The sequence below is a fragment of the Panicum hallii genome, chromosome 6 (assembly GCF_002211085.1).
Source record: "Panicum hallii strain FIL2 chromosome 6, PHallii_v3.1, whole genome shotgun sequence".
In the NCBI taxonomy this organism is placed as follows: domain Eukaryota; kingdom Viridiplantae; phylum Streptophyta; class Magnoliopsida; order Poales; family Poaceae; genus Panicum; species Panicum hallii.
Genome location: NC_038047.1, coordinates 1,631,047 through 1,648,272, shown reverse-complemented (window position 1 = coordinate 1,648,272; position 17,226 = coordinate 1,631,047). Strand labels below are relative to the sequence as shown.

Here is a 17,226-nt window from a genome sequence, read left to right as displayed (position 1 = left end):
TCTATTCATAACGAATTCAGATAATTGGACAGATGTTGTCATGATTACAGAACAATAATACTATACAAACAGATGGCCAACCCAGTTGTAACAAAGGCTATAAATATGATCTGATATTGAATCTTATTTTGCAACGACCCACAAAAAATATAAAACAAAGGTGTTTGCTGAATCATCCGCTGCTGTACAGGAAAACATCAAGAATTTTGCCAGAGGCATGTTCTGGTCAATTTGTGAGAATACATCTGGAGCAAAATAGAAGAAGGCAACGGGAAAAAAAAACAAAGCATCAAATATTTCCATCCTCTCTGCAACAGCTAGGAAAAGAATACATCAGCATACAGTGTTTCTCCTTTATTCCATTACTTTTCATTGAATATTTCCAATAAGAATAATTCTTTTCCACAAAGTTTGATAGTTGCTTACGTCCATTGCAGGGCAAGATTGCTTTAGAAAGTTCTTCTGGTTGTTTGGAGGCATCTCTGAACTTTAAGTTCCAGACGTGAGAACCAAAACAAGTAGACATCATTAACAAGAAATCAGGAGACATGTTAGCACAGAAAAGGTGGGATGAGCAACTGGGGCCCCTGGCTGTCAGAAAATGGAAATGGATGCAGATCTACAGGAAGCCAGAAACCTCTGCTTGTGTGAACTACAGTACTTAAGAGTCAAGAACCTTTGTTAGAAAAGACACTTAAAAAGGTTATGCTATCAGTACTCTGCTGATTTGAAAGCAAATATCCTACAAGTGCTGTAAGTTAAAACATCTAGTCAAAATGGACAACATGAATTAGAAGACTACAAAATTGAGGACAAGAGCAATTGTCTGAGCATTTGAGATCCCTAGTTGTTAGTACAAAAACAGACTTTTTTTATCACTAGTACAAAAACAGACTTAGATCTATAATGTACAGAAAATCCCTGTCATAACTACTAATATCAAAGGTGTAGCCTTGTTCTCCACATACTACCAACAACTTTTTTAGGACCCGGGTTATCAGGCCCCCGATCTCGCTGCCCCGAAGTAAAATAGAGCCAACCCTGCCAATAACCAGCTAAGGCTGTCTTGATCCGGAAAGGCATGCGCCCAATGACTGACCATGTCTGAAAGAATGGCAGAGCAAACTTTAATACATTTAGCCATACGCTTAAGTTCAGACAAGAACACTAATGAACTCATAAAATGACATCCACAAGGAAAATGATCTGGACAACGTACCATTGTTTCCAAATCAAACCGGAAGACTTCACCAACAAGAATCATCTTTTTGGTGATAGGATGCTTCTCTGTTGTTCCACCAACAATTACTATGGAGTTATTAACAACAACCCATGCAAATTCAATGTGGGAATCTGGCTTTGGCATTGGAGACACTTGCTTCCACTTGGATCCATCATCTAGCATATACACATCACCATACACAACCTGCAAGATTGCCATTGTGAATCTGTAAGAGCGAAGCTGCAGCAAAATGGCCACAAAAATAGAAGAATTTGGACACCAGGACTGAAAAATTGAAGTATAGGTTTGCAGGAACTTATTTGTTTAAAGAAAATCATAAAGAAAAAAAATAGTTCTAAAGATACCATCCTTATGTAGGTTTCTCTCAACATAGTCCAGTGCAGGTCTTGATGATGAGAAAATAAACCGCAGGTGCAGGAACAAGCTTCATTAGGAACCATGTACATACCTCATGCCTCCGTACACATTTAAAAATAGGTGATCCTGGTTTAGCCATGAAGTCTCCTTCTTGTCCACCAATTACGAATAGTTTATCGTTAGCTACAACACATGCCCTGCAAAAAGTTTGAAATAAGAAATTAAAAAGTATAGTTCATCTAAACACCTATGCCAAATTATTGCTACTGAGACACCAACAATCATCCCTCAAAAGAGCTGATGCCGGTACCACTACATAGGATAAACAGTATGAACATCTAAGCACTAGACACCAACAATCATCCCTCAAAAGAGGCACCTACCATATGGCATTGCATACAAATGACACAAGTACACACCGACATACCTATGAGGTCCACCGCGTGGTATGGGTACTTCAGCTCGCCACTCATTCTCCAGTGCTTCACCATCCTTGACAGCAAGGCTCCAGTGCTCCAATCCAGGTTCATGACGGTCTTCTTTGCCACCACCCATCACATGGAGCCGCCCACGCCAAAGCTGAGTAGCTGGTGCATACCTGAAAGATTTTGCATTTTTAGTCCTATGTGCCAACAACAGCTAGGGAAATACAGAATGTAAGCAATGAACCATCTCAGTAGAGTTTTAGAATATGGATTGGTAGTAGATAGAGGGCCTTGACAAATACACGAATCCAATGTGCATCCCGTATCACTCATTTTGTAGGTTTAGGCTTATCACATGACATGCTAGCATATTAATTTCCAGGCACAATACTACAGTTTCATTCTTAGGCATCTAAAAGTGCTCAGATATTAGCACAACGTAAAACTAGAGACGAAATTAGAACATATGACTTCAGATTCGTGACATGACTTGCAATGCCGATGGAGTTGAACCAAAATGCTGGACTAAGGTGTCTATGATCATAATTACTGATAGAAGAGAGAACAATGACATAGGAAGCACATAAGCATCAATTCAATAACTCTGAACAGGTTATGGTTAGTAAACTTAACCATACATACCTGGGCAATGGTAAAGGGGGCAATTCACGCCACTCTTTTGTCTCTGTGTCTAAAACAAAATTGCGGTTTATTGAGGCACGGCATTGTGGTCCATATTGTCCAGAAACTGCGTAAACATATCTACCATCTGACACCATTCCTAAATGCGAATGTGCCATCTCCTTGGGCATATGAAACCTTTCAGTCCATGTGTTTGAAGTGAAATTGTACACATCCACATAAGAATGAACCTAAAAACACAAAGAGCAGGGCAACATATCAGAAAGGGAAGGTACTGTCACTATAATAAATCATGTTTGCTGAGTAATAGATGCTTGCCCTTGCTCACATCAACACATCTATACAGATCCTACGTGTTGAAATCCTGAACGCTAAAAGCAGTTCTCGGAAAAGTTGACAGTGATACATGCAGCATTCAATTTGCAATGGCCTATGCTCCAATTCTATGCTACACATGAAAAAAATCGAAACCAAACGGCTGAAATGAAGCTCATGTGACACAAGTGTGTTCAGCTATATAGTGTGATTGATTACTCCTATACTTCGATTATAAGCCTTTACCAGCACAACCAAGCTAACAGTTCAGCCAGCCCTTTCAGTTTATCAAGCATTGGGCTGTGTCGCCTGAAAGAGTTGATGAAGAGATACCAAAAGGAAAGGTTCCATAATTAGGAGCAATGCGATATTAACTAAGCTATAAGGTGAGTTCCTCACATGATCGAGGCTCCCGTACCCAGCGAAGACGTATAGGAGATCCCCAATCTGCACGGCCGCCCCGTCGAGGCGTGGCACGGGCGCCGCGGGCATCTCCTCCCAGTCCCAGCGCGGCGCTGGAAGGTCGGCGTACGTCGCGTTCAGGTGCCCCACCGCACGCTCGACTGCCTTGGCGCGCTTCCCCTTCGCCTGCACTCGCGAGAGAAGCAACAATGGTTAGAACCACGAAATTTGTTCAGAAAATGGCGTTCGTGTCAAGCAGTCAGGGCAATGCGGGCCGCGCGGCGCGGTTACCGTTCTGGCGGAGATGCGGCGGGAGGAGGAGGAGGCCCGGAGGAAGTCGGCGACGAGGGCGAGCGCGAGCAGGAGGGCGAGGGCCAGCGGCACGGCGAGGCGGAGCGGCAGGGGCCTGGAGGCGGCCATGGCAGGTTCGGACGGGGAGCGGGGGAGGCGCGGGGGGCGAGGAAAAGAGGGCGACGCGTCGTCGGCGGCGGCATGGGCGAAGGTTTCCTGGGGCGGCGGAGATGGTGGGCGGCCGCGCGGAACCGCCCGCGGTTTGGGCTCTACGTTTTGGCCGCCTCCGCTCCGGCGTCCGGTTTCGGTGGCGCACGTGGGGACTGGGGCAGTGGGGCCGCAGGCCCTGGATTTACATTTACTTAAACTGTGCATGCAATAGATATTATGAATTTTCATATCTTGGTTAAATTGTTTTGAATAGCAATTATAGAGGCACACGCACTGGTTCTACATGTTAGCAGAGCAAGTCCCCTACAGAGGAGATGCGGTGGCCATTCCATGCAGAGGCCTACAAAGGTTGAATCTCATTGCCGCCCATGTGAGCAGAACATACGATCGACCACGGACTTGTGTGAACTCCAAACCTCAAGTAAAGTCATTCAGGTTCACGTTTACAGGCAGCTGATTCTGCAGGATGCAGCAACGCGTTCCCTGCCCGGGATCCCTGGCGTCGCGGCTCCTCCCACGGGAAACAAACCCCAACCCAGCTCACACCGGTCTCATCATCGTCATCGTCGCAGGACGAAAAGCAGCAGCTGGCCAACAAGCAAAGCGACGCCGAGCGAAAGGAGATGCGAATGCGAGTGGAGCGGCGTCCAACCGCCAACGAGAAAGCGCGGCGCGGTCAACCAGGTAGCGTGAGTCCTACCCGCCCCAACCGCCGAAAGCCACTCTCACTCCTGCCCCACCGCCACCGGACGACAGACTTGTCACGCCAACGGCGACCCACGCCACGCCGCGCTATAAACCTCCTCGTCGCTCGGCTTCCCCCTGGCGAAGACACCTCGTGCAGGGACACGCGCGCGCTCGATCTCGCACGGATCATCATCAGTTTCAGTTTCACGCGGCGATCAGCTCGCGCGCTTGGGCAAACCATGTCCGCTTGCTTCGGCGCTGTGCCGACGGGGGCCAGCTACCGCTCGTCCTCGCGGCGGCCGGGTGGCGGCGGCAGGAGGCCGTGGCGGTGGTGGCGCGCCAAGTGCGCCGGCATCGCCGCGGCCGTCGGGTCGAGGATCCGGAGGTCCATCAGGGGCATCGACGGCCGCCGCCACCGTTGGCGCGCGACGCCGTCGTCGTCCTCCGTGCACGCGCAGAGCGGCCGGTGGTGCCACCACCGCCGGAGCTTCGCGCCGGTCTACGTCGACGAGCTCTACAGCCACCACCACCAGCCAGCCAAGGCCGCCCTCCGCGTCGTGCGGGCGGAGGAGTCGCCGAGCGCCAGCGACGACGCCAAGCTGACAGCGGCCGTAGCGGCGCCACCGCCCGTCGCGCACGCCGCCGTTCGCGCCATGGGCAGCAAGGCCGCCGACGCCAGCAGTGTCCCTGCACGCGCGGGCGCAGCAGCTGGCAACGGCGCGCGTGCCAGCAGCGGCAAGCAGCAGGCCGCTGCCGCGGGTGTTGTTGGCGGCGCGATGAGAAACGTGCTGCTGAGGAGCCCCGGCAGCATGGGCGGTGGCGTGCTCGGGGTGGTGAAGGGGATGGGGGAGGTGGACCTCAGGGCCGAGCTCTTCATCAGGAAGTTCAAGGAGGACATGCGGCTGCAGAGCCAGCGCTCGGCCGAGGAGTTCCAGGCCATGCTCGCCAGGGGCCTATGACATTTCACTATTTGCTTTGCTCGCCATCATTACTATTACTTAGTAGCAAATTAGCATAGCGTAGGGGATTATTGATCAAATGGTGTTCATAGCTAGTAGCAGTTTGGATAAAATTTGTGGTTTTAAAAAAAAGGATTTGGAGGCAAGATGATCATATTGTGAGAGCCAGATTTCATTTGTGAGACAAACAAAACAAAATTAACCAGACATGAAACAATCCAACCCTGCAGCTAATGAGATGACAACTCTGCATTGCATTGCTCTACTATTTATTATATATAACGTTCAGACACTTGATGACTTAGCAGAGTATCCGGTAGTCGCCTTCGGCGGCGAGCTCGTAACGTTCAGACTTGTGCTTGACCACACGGAGCTCTGCACCGCAACGCTGGACCTCCACGCTGGTGACCACGGCTTGGAGCTCTTCCTCCACCTTGTAGGAATGGTGAGTCTCCACACGGATTTCACCAGTAGAGAAGAGCCCGACGATGCAGAACCTGGAGGAGCCCAGGTGCACAGCGTAGGCCTCTGCAACGCTCCACTCCGGGGGAGGCTCCGCGTACTCCTTCCAGAGGCCGTGCACCACGGGCGGCCTCATCTGGTCGGAGTCCGGCGACGCCACGAGGTTGGCGGCGCAGAAGCGGTGGCCGTCCCCGATGGGCGAGATCCCAAACCAGAGCTTGTGCTCGGGGACGTACTCGGCGAGGCGGGTGAACGGCAGCACCCAGTCGCCGGCCTTGCTCCACGTCTTGTCCCCCGTGTCGAAGCGGAAGGTCTGCGCGCTGTCGTTGTTGGACACGGCGATGCCAGCGCCGGCGACCACCGCGTAGGAGTCGATCCTGGGGCAAAGGTAACCGGGACAATCGTACACGTGGGGAGGCGAATCGAGAGGGCTCCAGCGCCAGCCGTGGTCGTCGTCGTTGGAGAGGAGCTCGACATTGTGCGGGCCGCAACCGTTGGGCGGCTTGGGGACCGCGTCCATGACGTAGAGGCTGTCGCCGACAGTGAGGGAGAAGGGCGCGAACTTGGGAGAAGACAAGCTCGGCAGGGCATGGACGCTAGGGGGCAGGACGGGGTTGCAAATGAAACTGCGGCCCGCGTTGTCCACGGCGACCACCATGTCGTGCCCCCCATTGTTCCCCTTGTTCTTGAAGAGTGCGAAGTTAATCGTACCGGCGCTGTGCTGCAAGTGGGGAGGGCGCAGATTTATGATGGGACGAGGAAGGCGACCGCCGTCTCGTATCGCCGACGGAAGAGCAGCTCCAGCCCCGTCGCTGTCGAATGCGTCGGTGTCCCCTCGGTCGATGCACGGAAGAAGAAGCGCGACGTGTCGATGCGGCGGAGGGAGTAGCTGCGGTCGACGCCATCGTTCTCCACCATGTACAGGAACCGCCGGAAGTTCATCAGCCTCTCGCGCAATCAGTCTACACACGATGAATGAGGAGGGAGGAGATATCAGCATCATCATCTCAAGCAAATCACTTGACAACGAACCATCCTTATAGACAGTAAGGAGAGGAGGATCATTACCAGTACCAGCGAAGGAAGGGCAGGACTACACGGCGGCGAGGAAGACTCCGGCGCCGGAGGAGCAAATAAAGGAGTGATTTTTTGGGGGGGAAACCGGCGCACGGGGAGCCAGCCCAGCCGCGCAGGGCACCTAGGGTTGGTTATGGCCCTTCCTTAGTTGGGCCGGGCTCTAAAATGGGACCACCAACCGACGAGGCCCAGTGTTAATAGCTAGCAGTTTGGATTTGTGGTTTGAAAAAAAAGAAAAGAGAAAGGGGTTGTGCTGCATTCATCTTTTGCGTTGCTACTTTCTAGTGAGTGTACACATATTGGTTGGGTGTTCATCACCAGGAAACACAGAAAAAAGGAAAGGAAAGATGTAGATATATGTATGTATATGTATATCCAGATGCAGCGGTTTATTTCAGCTAGTCTTGTGAGCTTCTTCATATGCTTCTTGAGCCTCTGCAACCAAGGAGGCCAGCAGTGTCTGATGCTCTGCTCTAGCTTCATGGTAGATTCTCAGGCATGCGCACTTGTCATGGTATTGCCGCGCATCATCTCGAAACTTTAATAGCTCGTCAACCGTAGACATCTGAAAGGAACACACTCCGGCCTGTTAACATGAGTGACAGGTTTCCATCAGAGAGCGTTGCTTCATCACTAAAACAGAATTGCTAAAGCAAAAAGCAATTCTATAAAAGTATCGCATCCGAAACTTTGGTCAGTGCACGAATTATCAGGAGGTAAAACTAAATGACAGAAAGCATCGTTATCAGAAAAAACAGGAAGGCAACTAGGCAAAGGCAACAGGTAAACTCACCATCTCTGGTTTGACACCAAAAACTTGACGATTCAGGAACATTTTTAGCCCTTGACTCATGGAGAGGGGGTCCTCCCTAGTGAGCTCCCTGATTTTTCTTTATGTACTAAACTATGCATGATCTCCAGGCAAGGTGTACGCTGAAAAGAAGCCACAGTAAAATAGTGCTCAAAGTTATTCTCACAAACATAAAAACAAACAGGGATAACACTTACCGTGCTCAAGTCTAAGACTGTTCTATATTCGGGCTTCCCAACAACCAACATCTGCCCAGGACGGCGGCACCTCGTGATCGTCTTAGACAGCCTTTTGTTAATACCAGTATCAAACCTAATGGCGCTGCACTTGTACTGGAACCTCTGCACCCTGGGCGACCTTTCCAAATTTTGTGACAGGGTCTTGTACTTCTGTTCTTGAGATTTTGTCCAAGGCTTGGTATTTTTTGGAATTTCCGTGCATTCAAAATTACTTCAAATTCATAGCAGATAATTTATGGAAAATCGGTCTGAAAACTCATGAAACCTTTATCTTGAACAGATGTTGCTAGTAACTTAAGAGTGCTTATGGAGGATCTCCGACAGAAGTCAGAACTAACGCTGCCGCCTGGCTAGTTCGCTGGTGCGACATCTTCTCAAAAAAGAAAAAAGGACCATCTTTTTTTTTTGAAGAAATAAGATCATCAAACTCACTAGTTTTTATCTAAGATCCGAGCACACACTTGGTTACAAAAAGTTACTATAAAGCCCGATTGTTTCTTCTACGAAGCATGTATCTGACAATATAAAAGATACTACAAACAAAAATTGTCTGAGAAAGCACACAAACTCAACCAAATTTACAAGGACTCGTAGTTACACAGCTGGAGAGAAGGCAACATGTACTCATCGAGTCATTGTTTCATCGAGTCAATGTCCTACAAAACAAACATCCGCTGGTCCTCGTGGACTCCCAATTTTTGGCAGCTCACAACTATGCAATACATTCGTTCACATCACTATCACAGATACTTGCATTACTGAAACAATGATTCTGATATCGGAAATTATAGTATCGTACATTTTTGACACGAAGCTTATAAAAAGGCACAGCCAGGTTACGTTCTATGTTACAGTGCCACCCTGGTTAGGGAAAGGCATAGCCAGCTTACATTACACGACAACATTGCTGCAAGGCAGGTGCTAGTGATACACGATACAGCAGAGTGTAGGTTTTCACGCTTAGCTGAGAAAATCTCTCATAGGATCGTCATGGTGAATCCTCTTCATCCGGTAGGCCTCCATGTCTTCCGCAGTAACCTCGTCATTCCACTTCACGTTATACTTCCTCTTCCTTTCATCCTTCTCCTCTTTCCTCCTTGCATTCTCCTACAAAATCAAAAACCAAGCTTCAGTATCTACACTAATGGGAAATAACGAAGAAAGAGAAAACACACAAAAGTCAGATGGAAGATGCTAACCTTCTTTAGAGATTCCTCAAGCAGCTTCTTATCAAGAACAAGATCCTGAGGCACATCAGTTCCCCAAGTGGCTAGTCGCTTCTCTTCATGTTGTACAGGTTCATCTGCATTGAACAATTTTTAAGTTAATGCAATGCATCATGGTCGTCACGCATGGTCACATGGGTAATCAAATAGAGTGACATGCCATCTCATTTAAACAAGTTCATTCATAAGCAGAGACAAACCACACCTAGTTATATTTGTATCTCATTGTCTGTTACAACTTATCTTGAAATAAGCCAGCATGAAACTAACAAGACCTGAGACCTCACTAACTTTAACAATACACTCTTCATATGATCAGGAGAATAGTTAAGTGATGCCATATTCATACCTTTACAATTAGCACGTGTGAGCTCATACTTCAGACAACTCAGGCAAGAATTGTTTCGGGGCATCCATAGATGACATTTGGAAACTTTTCCTATCTTACATGCCACTGATGTGACAATGACACATGAGGACAGTGGCATCGAAGGGCTTTTGATTTTATCAATGGTAGGTTGGTAGCTGAGAATTTTCTCCTATTTTCTCAACAAGCAATGGTTTTACCCTATGGCACCAATTATCCTACATCCAGTGTAAGTTGTCCAGAATAATAAATAAGTTAAAGCATTTTCTCGACAAAGTACCTTCTGCAGCCTCCTTGCGGGCCATGTTGGCCTTCATCAGGTCTGCTGATGCCTCCGCAGCCTCAATACCAGCCAAACCTGTGCAGTAACTATTTTTGATAGTCTGCTTGCAGCACTTGTAGCCCCATTGATGGTCTTTCCACCATGAACCCCACACAGTCGTGTGATTATTAATGAAGATATCCTCTTCGTATTTGCTCTTGGGCAGAGATACATCCTGTAGATAAGAATTATGGTTGCTCATTAGCATTCACGAGTCATGACCATACCCCAAAACATGGGAATAATGCAAATAATTAGAGTGGAATGGTAGCATCCAATTTATTGCAGGATAACCACTCACCTAAAGTGAAAGTGGACAGTTCTTAGTGTTAAGAAAAAAAAGTCTACAAGCAAACACAAAGCAAAACCATGTGCCCAAACCATGAAGTAGTATAGAATTTCCTTTAAAAATTTTTATACTTGTGACTCTTGTTGGGTTCAATCCCTAACATATCCCAACTTGCTTGAGACAAGGCAGCAAAATATCAACCAAGCCCTATAGCACAATATTAGTTTCAAGTTTGACTGTAAGAACTCCACAACGTCCATATGCATTTGTGGAGACTAGAGAAGGTACTACTTTCATTGCTTCACATGATTACGATTGGATACAGGATTTTAGATGTTCACATAGTTTCTTTTTATCATAACCAAAAAGCTTCATGCCTCGTGAATATGACTCCTTGGAAAGGGCCTTAAGCTTGTTGTCATTTCTGATGTTGAAACGTGAAGAGGGAATTAGCTATAAAATCCCTCCCAGGCCAAAATTTTTATACCGAACGCCACGACAAGCAAGAAGTGTTGTAAGAACAATAAGTGGCCAGAAAGTAGGAAGGTGTAATTAACAACGATCATTATTTTGTACCAACCTGTCCTTTGATTATTCGACCAGTACGGTCATACTCAATCTCCCTCTCACTTTGTCCAAGAAGCAACTCCCGAGGCATTGTATCTTCTGACGCAGCATTTCCATACTTCTCCATAATTTTATCCTTGTGTTCAGACTTCAACATTTCTTTTTTGACCTTGAAACTCTTGTACAGTAGTTCTGCTTGAGATGGGGCTGCTTGCATATGGATATCCTGCCCCTTATCAAAAGCTTCCCACGCATGGATGTTTAGTTGCTTGAACTCCAGAGCTTGTCCACTAAGTCGATTTTGGTTGTCACCCTGCACCATAAGATTACATCAGAATACTGAATCCAAGAGCCTAGAGAACAGAGGGTTTTCACATTTGTGAAGCTTGTAAGTCATTTGTCATATGTGACTTACCACATAGAACTTATCATTCGGATCTGCATCTGGCAAGGGATCTTCTCTCATGGAGCGTGTTTTTGGATCATAATATGCAGAGTTGACATCAAGATTCAGAAGATATTTTGCTGTGTCTTCTCTGATACGCAAGTTCCTGTGGAGACATAAAAAATTTATGATCAGCATTTAAACTGGTTGCTGATAGACCCCTGACACAGAAACCCCAGTAGTAGAAGGAACATAATTTATTTTCTAATTAAAACATACCTAACAGTACCGGTGCTTCCACCACCAGTTGTGCGCACACGCTTCTCTACCTTAGCAAAATCCATCTGGGCACTCTCATCAACTTTGGCCTCATCTATCCTGAGGCCATCTTCTTCATCATCTTCACTTCCTGCATTCTCACCATCCTTCTCACTATCCTTCTCCTCAAGTTTTTTGAGCTGCTGCTCTTTCAGATACTTTTTTCTAGCCTCTTCTCTAGCTTCATAGTCAGCAATAACACGAGTGTAGGTTGATGGATCATAACCATTCCAGCGATCACGCTTTCCATCATAGTCCAGCTCAAAAGACTCGACTTTCTCGTCAGGAGCTATGTCGACATTTGTCCATTTAGCACCCACACTTCGAGGCCGCTCCATGCATGACTTCTTGTCATGAGTCATGGCTCCACAGCTGAAACATCAAGGGAATCGTTTGTTAGAAATTCTACACTGGCAGGCTAAATATTCTTGCATATTTGCTACTAAATACACCGCGAATTATAAAAACTTGATCCCCAACTACAAACTAGAACCAATGAGGCGAGCACATATCAGTAAGCAATAAATACATGTTGAATAGGGTCTCTAAAGAAATATCGTCAAACAATCACCCCACTTACTTCTCACAAGCACCTTTCCTGTACTTATTGGCCTGGAAAAGCTTGGTACCCCTATCATACCACGCCTTGGTGTAGTTCGGATCTGACTTCCATTTCCGCTGATGCTTCAAACTCTGAATACCATAAAACCAACAAGGAGTCAGCCCTCCAATCAGCCAGATCCTCATGCACAGCGTCAGACAACAGCGAACAAAATAGAGCAACCAATCACTTACCGGCTTCTCAGCATTAAGATACCAAGGTGCCGAGGACATGTACTGGGGGATGTGGGGATTGATCTCGTTCCCATCCTCGTCGACCTCAGCAGGCGCGAGCCCCGCCTTACGTGCCTCCTCGAGCTCGAGCTGCTTCCGGTGATCCTCCCGGGACTTGAAAGTCACTGCCATAATCAAGGACCAAGGGCATATCATAAGACGCGAATTCGCCACAGTAAGATAAAAATCCCCAAATACTCGCAGTTCCCGTACGGATTCAGAACCCCCGATCCCCAAATCAAGCAGCAAAAAGGATACACCGCCCCGAAATAAAACCTAATTCCCGTCAAGCCGTGGCGAAATCGCCCGGAGAACACCACCCAACGGCAACGCGGCGAACTCACGCGGTGTCGTGAACGTCAATTGGGGCGGAGATCGGAGGATCGAACAAGGAGCCGACGCGAGACTAGGGTTAGGGTTACCGGATGCCCAACGCACCTGAAGCGGTCGCCATGGCTTCCGCTCCTCCCCTCCCCGCTTCCCTTCCCTTCGCCTCGCCGGCACGACTCGACGGCGGCGGCGCGGCGGGTCGACGGCGGACGGCGGCGAAATAATGAAACGAGGAGGATAAGAGCGAAACGAATTGCCCTTTCTACCTGGCGGCTAAGCCGCCGCCATTGGGTTTTGATCCGCGGGGGGGCCGAGCCCGTGGCGGGTACCGCCTCTTCCATGGGCTTAAAAGGCCCACTTGGGCACCAGACCCAATTTTTGGCCCATTATGGCCCAAGGCACCTTACCCACCTTCCACGGCGACCCACCCAGATAGACCTCGCCCTTCGCTCCCATGGCTTCCGGCTTCTTCCCCTCGCCGTCGCGTCACCCGTGAGCCTCTTCTAAAAACCCTAGGCGTTGAGACCGATGGCGACGGCGGCGGCCACCGCCGCGGCGGCGGCGCCCGCATTCGCGCTCAAACCTTCCCTGTCGCGCCGCGTCTTCGTCACGCTCCCTCGCCGCGCCGGCCGGCCCGTCCCCCATTCGCTGCGGTAAATCCTGCGCCACCTGCCTTTTTTTCATGTGGAGGAATTCCGTGAGGAGCTCGTGGGAGGATAAATTTCTGAATTCGTCTTTTTGGCGGGAAGTGAAGGTTGGTCGCGTCGGCCTTGAGGCGGCCCCGCTACGCGGTCGTGGTTGCGGCGGCTGCGGCAGGAGGCGCGGAGTTTGGGGACGAAGAGAACCCGTACGAGGTAGAATCTAGCTGAAAATGGGGCCAAAGATTCTATCTTTTCGATTCGTGTGATGATTTTTATGTTGTTTCGGGTGTTAGCTTCTGGGCATCAGGCCGCTCGATAGCTTCGACCACATGAAGATGGCCTACAAGAAGAAGCGCAAGGACGCCGAGGAGACTGGGGAGGAGGAATTTCTGGCCAAGGTTGGGAAGAATGTTCTTTTCTCAGAGTTCTCTGGGCGAGCATATGGTATTAGCTTTGCTACAGCACTAATTGTTGAGTTGTTGGGGTCATAGTTGGACAGGGCCTATGACACAGTCATGATGCAGCAGCTGGAGTATCGGAAGAAGGGAGTCACATACGGGTCGGTTCAGGTCAGTTGCCATGCCATGCTTGGATGCACATGATTCTCCTGACTTTGATACACTGTTCATGTGATTGCAAGAAGTGTGCAGCTTTATATGCTCCTTGTCTAGTGATTATGCACCCTATTTGTAAAAAGATAAAAAGGTGCTAATGTGCTATGAACTTGGATTAATAATGAGCCTTCGAGAGTTGTTCTACATAAATTCTTGTCATTGAGCCTTACGGAGCTCTAGCATGTGGCTTGGGCCCACTAAGTGCTGTTATGGATGGCACCACCGTAGGTCATAGGTGTGATGCACCTATGAAGATGATCTTTGCATCGAAAATATGTTAGAAATTATAATACATAAACATCAGGAAGGGCAATACTCGCTGTTTACCTTGTATGGTTAGCTTATGTGTGATTTAAGATTTATGGTTGCTTTTTCCAAGATGCAATGGTCAACACAATCTAATTTCCTTCAGTTACCCTCTTATGATGGTTTTCTTCATTTATTGTCTAATCTTGTTCCCACTATCAGGTGTCCAAGGATATCAAGTATGCTGACAATCAACCAATTGTGCCTTGGGGACCAAGGTACTTTTTACTCAAGTTAACCTTGAAGATTCTATTTCACTAGTCAATTCAGAATTTTACCGGGAATGGTTGTGTGAAGCATGTCATTGGTATGATTCTGAGAAGCATGTTGTGGGATGTGGTGACCTTAGTGAATGTGGGCACATAGTTGAATTTTAAGTTAGCCTTTTTTGTTTTATGGAAACATGATGAGATGGGATTAGCATGACTGACAGGCCTGTCCTGCCTACTGTTTTCTATTTGCCTCTACTGTTTTCTCTGTTGATGATTATGATTTATGAATCAGTGTTCTTGTCCTATATGTAAATGATCTAGCAGAAACAGCAGATAAATCTGAATCCTTCTGACTACTAAACAGAAACCCTGTTTGAAGCTGATAATGGATGGTCAATTTATCTTGCAGATTCTCCAGATCAACAGTGAAGGACATGCGCATAAATATGGCAATATCAGCAGCATTTGTATGTACTCTTCTCTTAATTCATAACAATATCTCAGTATTGCTGGCATGCTCATTGCTTTGGTTATTAACTTCTGTGTCAATTATCTTGTTATCCATTAGGGTTTCATGTCACTATTCTTGTAACCAAAGCTATCATTATAAGCTATATGCTCGAAACATATTTGGAAGCTTAATGATAAATTCAGAGCACTTTTAGTTTTCATTTAAATGCTTTGCAGTCATGTTTAATCTGTAAAGTTGTAGAACAAACTATTGAGTAAAAAAAATCCATTTTTGCGTAAAGGTTCTGGGCCATGGGCAGTAATTTTAACCAAATAGCTAAACCACTTGTTTTTAGCACGTCCATGTTTTTTCATAGTTCATTTCAAAATGGGCAACATGTAAAAACACCAAGGCATCAATCTGTTTGTCATTAATATGTATGATGGGCTAGATGGAGTAGTTTGTATTTTCTTTTTCTTTGCGTTAAATCCTAAATAATGCCTTCCATGTATCTTTATTACTTTAAATATGTTCTATTCCTCCAAAAAATATTTATTTACACTGTTTCCAGGTTGTTTGGATAGCTATAATGGGCATTGCAGACTGGAAGCCTTTGCAGTTCCTATGTTTTGCTTTCTTCTACAGAATACTACAGAAGCTAAGAGCTACTGAACCACCAATTACTCCAATATACAATGTAAGACATTTTCTGATGCTTCATGTCTGCCATCTAATGAGTTACAGTGTGTACTTTTTTATGGTAATGTCATCAATGATGTTCCTATCAGTCACAGTTTGGTTATCCATGTTTCCTCTTCTCATTACAGTTGTCGTATTGCATCAGAAATAGTATAAGCATGGGTGCTGTGTGGGATGTATTTCATTTTCTTATGTGTTCTCTTTGATGATGGGCATGCAAATATAGTCTATTTCAACTCAGCTTATTAATTTCCTTCTGGTAACTGATTCTGTGTCGTACAAAAAGCTTATGCAAATTTATAGGATGGTTCTTGTTGATGACAGGACTGGGCTGTTATTTAAGGTTTTTCGAATGATTAATAAGATAATTGCATCTGGTGTTGATGACAGGAATATGGTGAGGTCGAAGGACGGGGGATACGAATGGCGAAAAGAGTAGTCCGCGCTTTGGGCTTGATATTTGGATGTATATTCACTGCATCGCTGGTCCGTGGATTCTTATCTAATGCTCTGCTCAAATCCTCTCAGTCTATGTGCTCCAGTTTATGCTCTGCTCAAATTTTCTCAGCCTATGTGCTCCAATTTTATGTGCCTGTGGTCGTGATATGTTTATTGTATTTTGGTTTAATTGTCCTCTCCTACTATTTTCAGGGTTATACAGCAGCTATTAACTTGATTGAGCTTTCATGGCAGCATACTCCACGTATTGTTTATTACTACCAGGTACGATAACTGTTGGTTTGATTCCTCTGCTAAAATCAGAGTGGCTGCAGATCTATCAGTTATATGGTTAGAAAATGTGATTATTGGCCACTTCAATATAACATAACGTGTAGAATTCCATCAGAAACAATCAAAGACATAGCAGTAAGTCATTGTATGTGTATGTGGTGGCATGTAGGATATAATTTGAACTGAAAGCATAGATGCTGGGTGGATATTGTTCATGGAACAAGCACTCCTTTGGTCCTTTGTTACGTGTTATGACATATTTATTAATCTTACTGCATGCTCTTGATGTATCAAATGCTTCTAGTTAGTCTTGGTGTGTTTTGCAAGGAGGCAAAATTAATTGGCTGATGCTTTGTCCCAGGAGCTGATTGTTACAGCAGCTGCATCCGTTCTTCTGTACATCACAGCTTCATACTACCGATAAATATGAAGAGATATTGTGTCCAAGATTAGACGATTCCGAGATGTTTGGACATGATGAGTTTCAGTTGTAGGCCAACTTGTGGACTGGTGGTGCCTTGTGCATCGAGCGAAACCCAAGAATCCACAAATTTTGTAGCATACTTCACCTGTTCACCAGCACCAGTTATCTATTGAGGCAGAGAGTTTTAGTGCAGGTTTTGTGTGAGCAATTATGGATTCACTGGCACAATGCTGATGGCTGATGAAAACATTTTGCGTGCATGTTTCAACAGCAGTGTAATTTATGAAATTTTTATTAGATCTGCTTAGGCTTGATGATACTTACGATGTGCTTCTATTTGATCAATGAAAGTAGTTTCGTTGTCTTGAGCTGCCTCTGGAGCTCCAGTTTGTCAGGCATCAGTATTCAATAGCTGCAGTAAATTAACA

The 17,226-nt window shown here is 46.5% G+C and overlaps 5 protein-coding genes across 5 annotated transcripts; 2 read left to right on the top strand and 3 right to left on the bottom strand.

Annotated features, from left to right (window-relative positions):
* Positions 1 to 16: 16 nt before the first annotated feature.
* On the bottom strand, positions 17 to 3,937 carry LOC112897445 (kelch repeat-containing protein At3g27220-like). Its single transcript, XM_025965736.1, has 7 exons — positions 3,676 to 3,937; positions 3,382 to 3,570; positions 2,668 to 2,897; positions 2,028 to 2,198; positions 1,692 to 1,797; positions 1,220 to 1,426; positions 17 to 1,104 (listed from the first exon to the last, which is right to left on the bottom strand). Exons 1-7 carry the CDS (start codon positions 3,802 to 3,804, stop codon positions 940 to 942), a joined length of 1,197 nt encoding a protein of 398 aa, XP_025821521.1. The 5' UTR covers positions 3,805 to 3,937; the 3' UTR covers positions 17 to 939.
* A 739-nt stretch (positions 3,938 to 4,676) lies between these two features.
* LOC112897960 lies at positions 4,677 to 5,669 on the top strand. The gene has a single exon (XM_025966367.1). It carries the CDS (start codon positions 4,773 to 4,775, stop codon positions 5,490 to 5,492), a length of 720 nt encoding a protein of 239 aa, XP_025822152.1. The 5' UTR covers positions 4,677 to 4,772; the 3' UTR covers positions 5,493 to 5,669.
* Positions 5,670 to 5,793: 124 nt separating this feature from the next.
* On the bottom strand, positions 5,794 to 6,896 carry LOC112896825. Its single transcript, XM_025964955.1, has 2 exons — positions 6,803 to 6,896; positions 5,794 to 6,752 (listed from the first exon to the last, which is right to left on the bottom strand). Exons 1-2 carry the CDS (start codon positions 6,894 to 6,896, stop codon positions 5,794 to 5,796), a joined length of 1,053 nt encoding a protein of 350 aa, XP_025820740.1.
* Positions 6,897 to 8,809: 1,913 nt separating this feature from the next.
* On the bottom strand, positions 8,810 to 12,998 carry LOC112897096 (pre-mRNA-splicing factor SLU7). Its single transcript, XM_025965295.1, has 9 exons — positions 12,828 to 12,998; positions 12,351 to 12,514; positions 12,136 to 12,248; positions 11,517 to 11,927; positions 11,268 to 11,403; positions 10,866 to 11,165; positions 9,955 to 10,171; positions 9,281 to 9,384; positions 8,810 to 9,188 (listed from the first exon to the last, which is right to left on the bottom strand). The coding sequence occupies exons 1-9, from the start codon at positions 12,841 to 12,843 to the stop codon at positions 9,042 to 9,044; spliced, it is 1,608 nt and encodes a 535-aa protein (XP_025821080.1). The 5' UTR covers positions 12,844 to 12,998; the 3' UTR covers positions 8,810 to 9,041.
* Positions 12,999 to 13,150: 152 nt separating this feature from the next.
* LOC112897117 lies at positions 13,151 to 17,172 on the top strand. The gene is made up of 10 exons (XM_025965315.1): positions 13,151 to 13,372; positions 13,474 to 13,573; positions 13,654 to 13,758; positions 13,852 to 13,929; positions 14,443 to 14,498; positions 14,902 to 14,959; positions 15,515 to 15,640; positions 16,033 to 16,128; positions 16,294 to 16,365; positions 16,736 to 17,172. Exons 1-10 carry the CDS (start codon positions 13,248 to 13,250, stop codon positions 16,796 to 16,798), a joined length of 879 nt encoding a protein of 292 aa, XP_025821100.1. The 5' UTR covers positions 13,151 to 13,247; the 3' UTR covers positions 16,799 to 17,172.
* Positions 17,173 to 17,226: the final 54 nt, after the last annotated feature.

Bases quoted from the DNA above. Each gene is read 5' to 3' on its own strand.
- LOC112897445 (XM_025965736.1), bottom strand. From the start codon at position 3,804: ATGGCCGCCTCCAGGCCCCTGCCGCTCCGCCTCGCCGTGCCGCTGGCC. The intron at 3,571-3,675 runs GTAACCGCGCCG...TCGCGAGTGCAG, and splicing joins GCCGCATCTCCGCCAGAACG to GCGAAGGGGAAGCGCGCCAA. The intron at 1,798-2,027 runs GTATGTCGGTGT...AACTTTTTGCAG, and splicing joins CCACGCGGTGGACCTCATAG to GGCATGTGTTGTAGCTAACG.
- LOC112897960 (XM_025966367.1), top strand. From the start codon at position 4,773: ATGTCCGCTTGCTTCGGCGCTGTGCCGACGGGGGCCAGCTACCGCTCG.
- LOC112896825 (XM_025964955.1), bottom strand. From the start codon at position 6,896: ATGAACTTCCGGCGGTTCCTGTACATGGTGGAGAACGATGGCGTCGAC. The intron at 6,753-6,802 runs GTGCATCGACCG...ACGGGGCTGGAG, and splicing joins CACGTCGCGCTTCTTCTTCC to CTGCTCTTCCGTCGGCGATA.
- LOC112897096 (XM_025965295.1), bottom strand. The intron at 10,172-10,865 runs GTTGGTACAAAA...TCTTATCTACAG, and splicing joins GTCGAATAATCAAAGGACAG to GATGTATCTCTGCCCAAGAG. The intron at 9,189-9,280 runs GTTAGCATCTTC...TTGATTTTGTAG, and splicing joins TTGAGGAATCTCTAAAGAAG to GAGAATGCAAGGAGGAAAGA.
- LOC112897117 (XM_025965315.1), top strand. From the start codon at position 13,248: ATGGCGACGGCGGCGGCCACCGCCGCGGCGGCGGCGCCCGCATTCGCG. The intron at 13,759-13,851 runs GTTGGGAAGAAT...TTGGGGTCATAG, and splicing joins AGGAGGAATTTCTGGCCAAG to TTGGACAGGGCCTATGACAC. The intron at 14,960-15,514 runs GTATGTACTCTT...CACTGTTTCCAG, and splicing joins TGGCAATATCAGCAGCATTT to GTTGTTTGGATAGCTATAAT.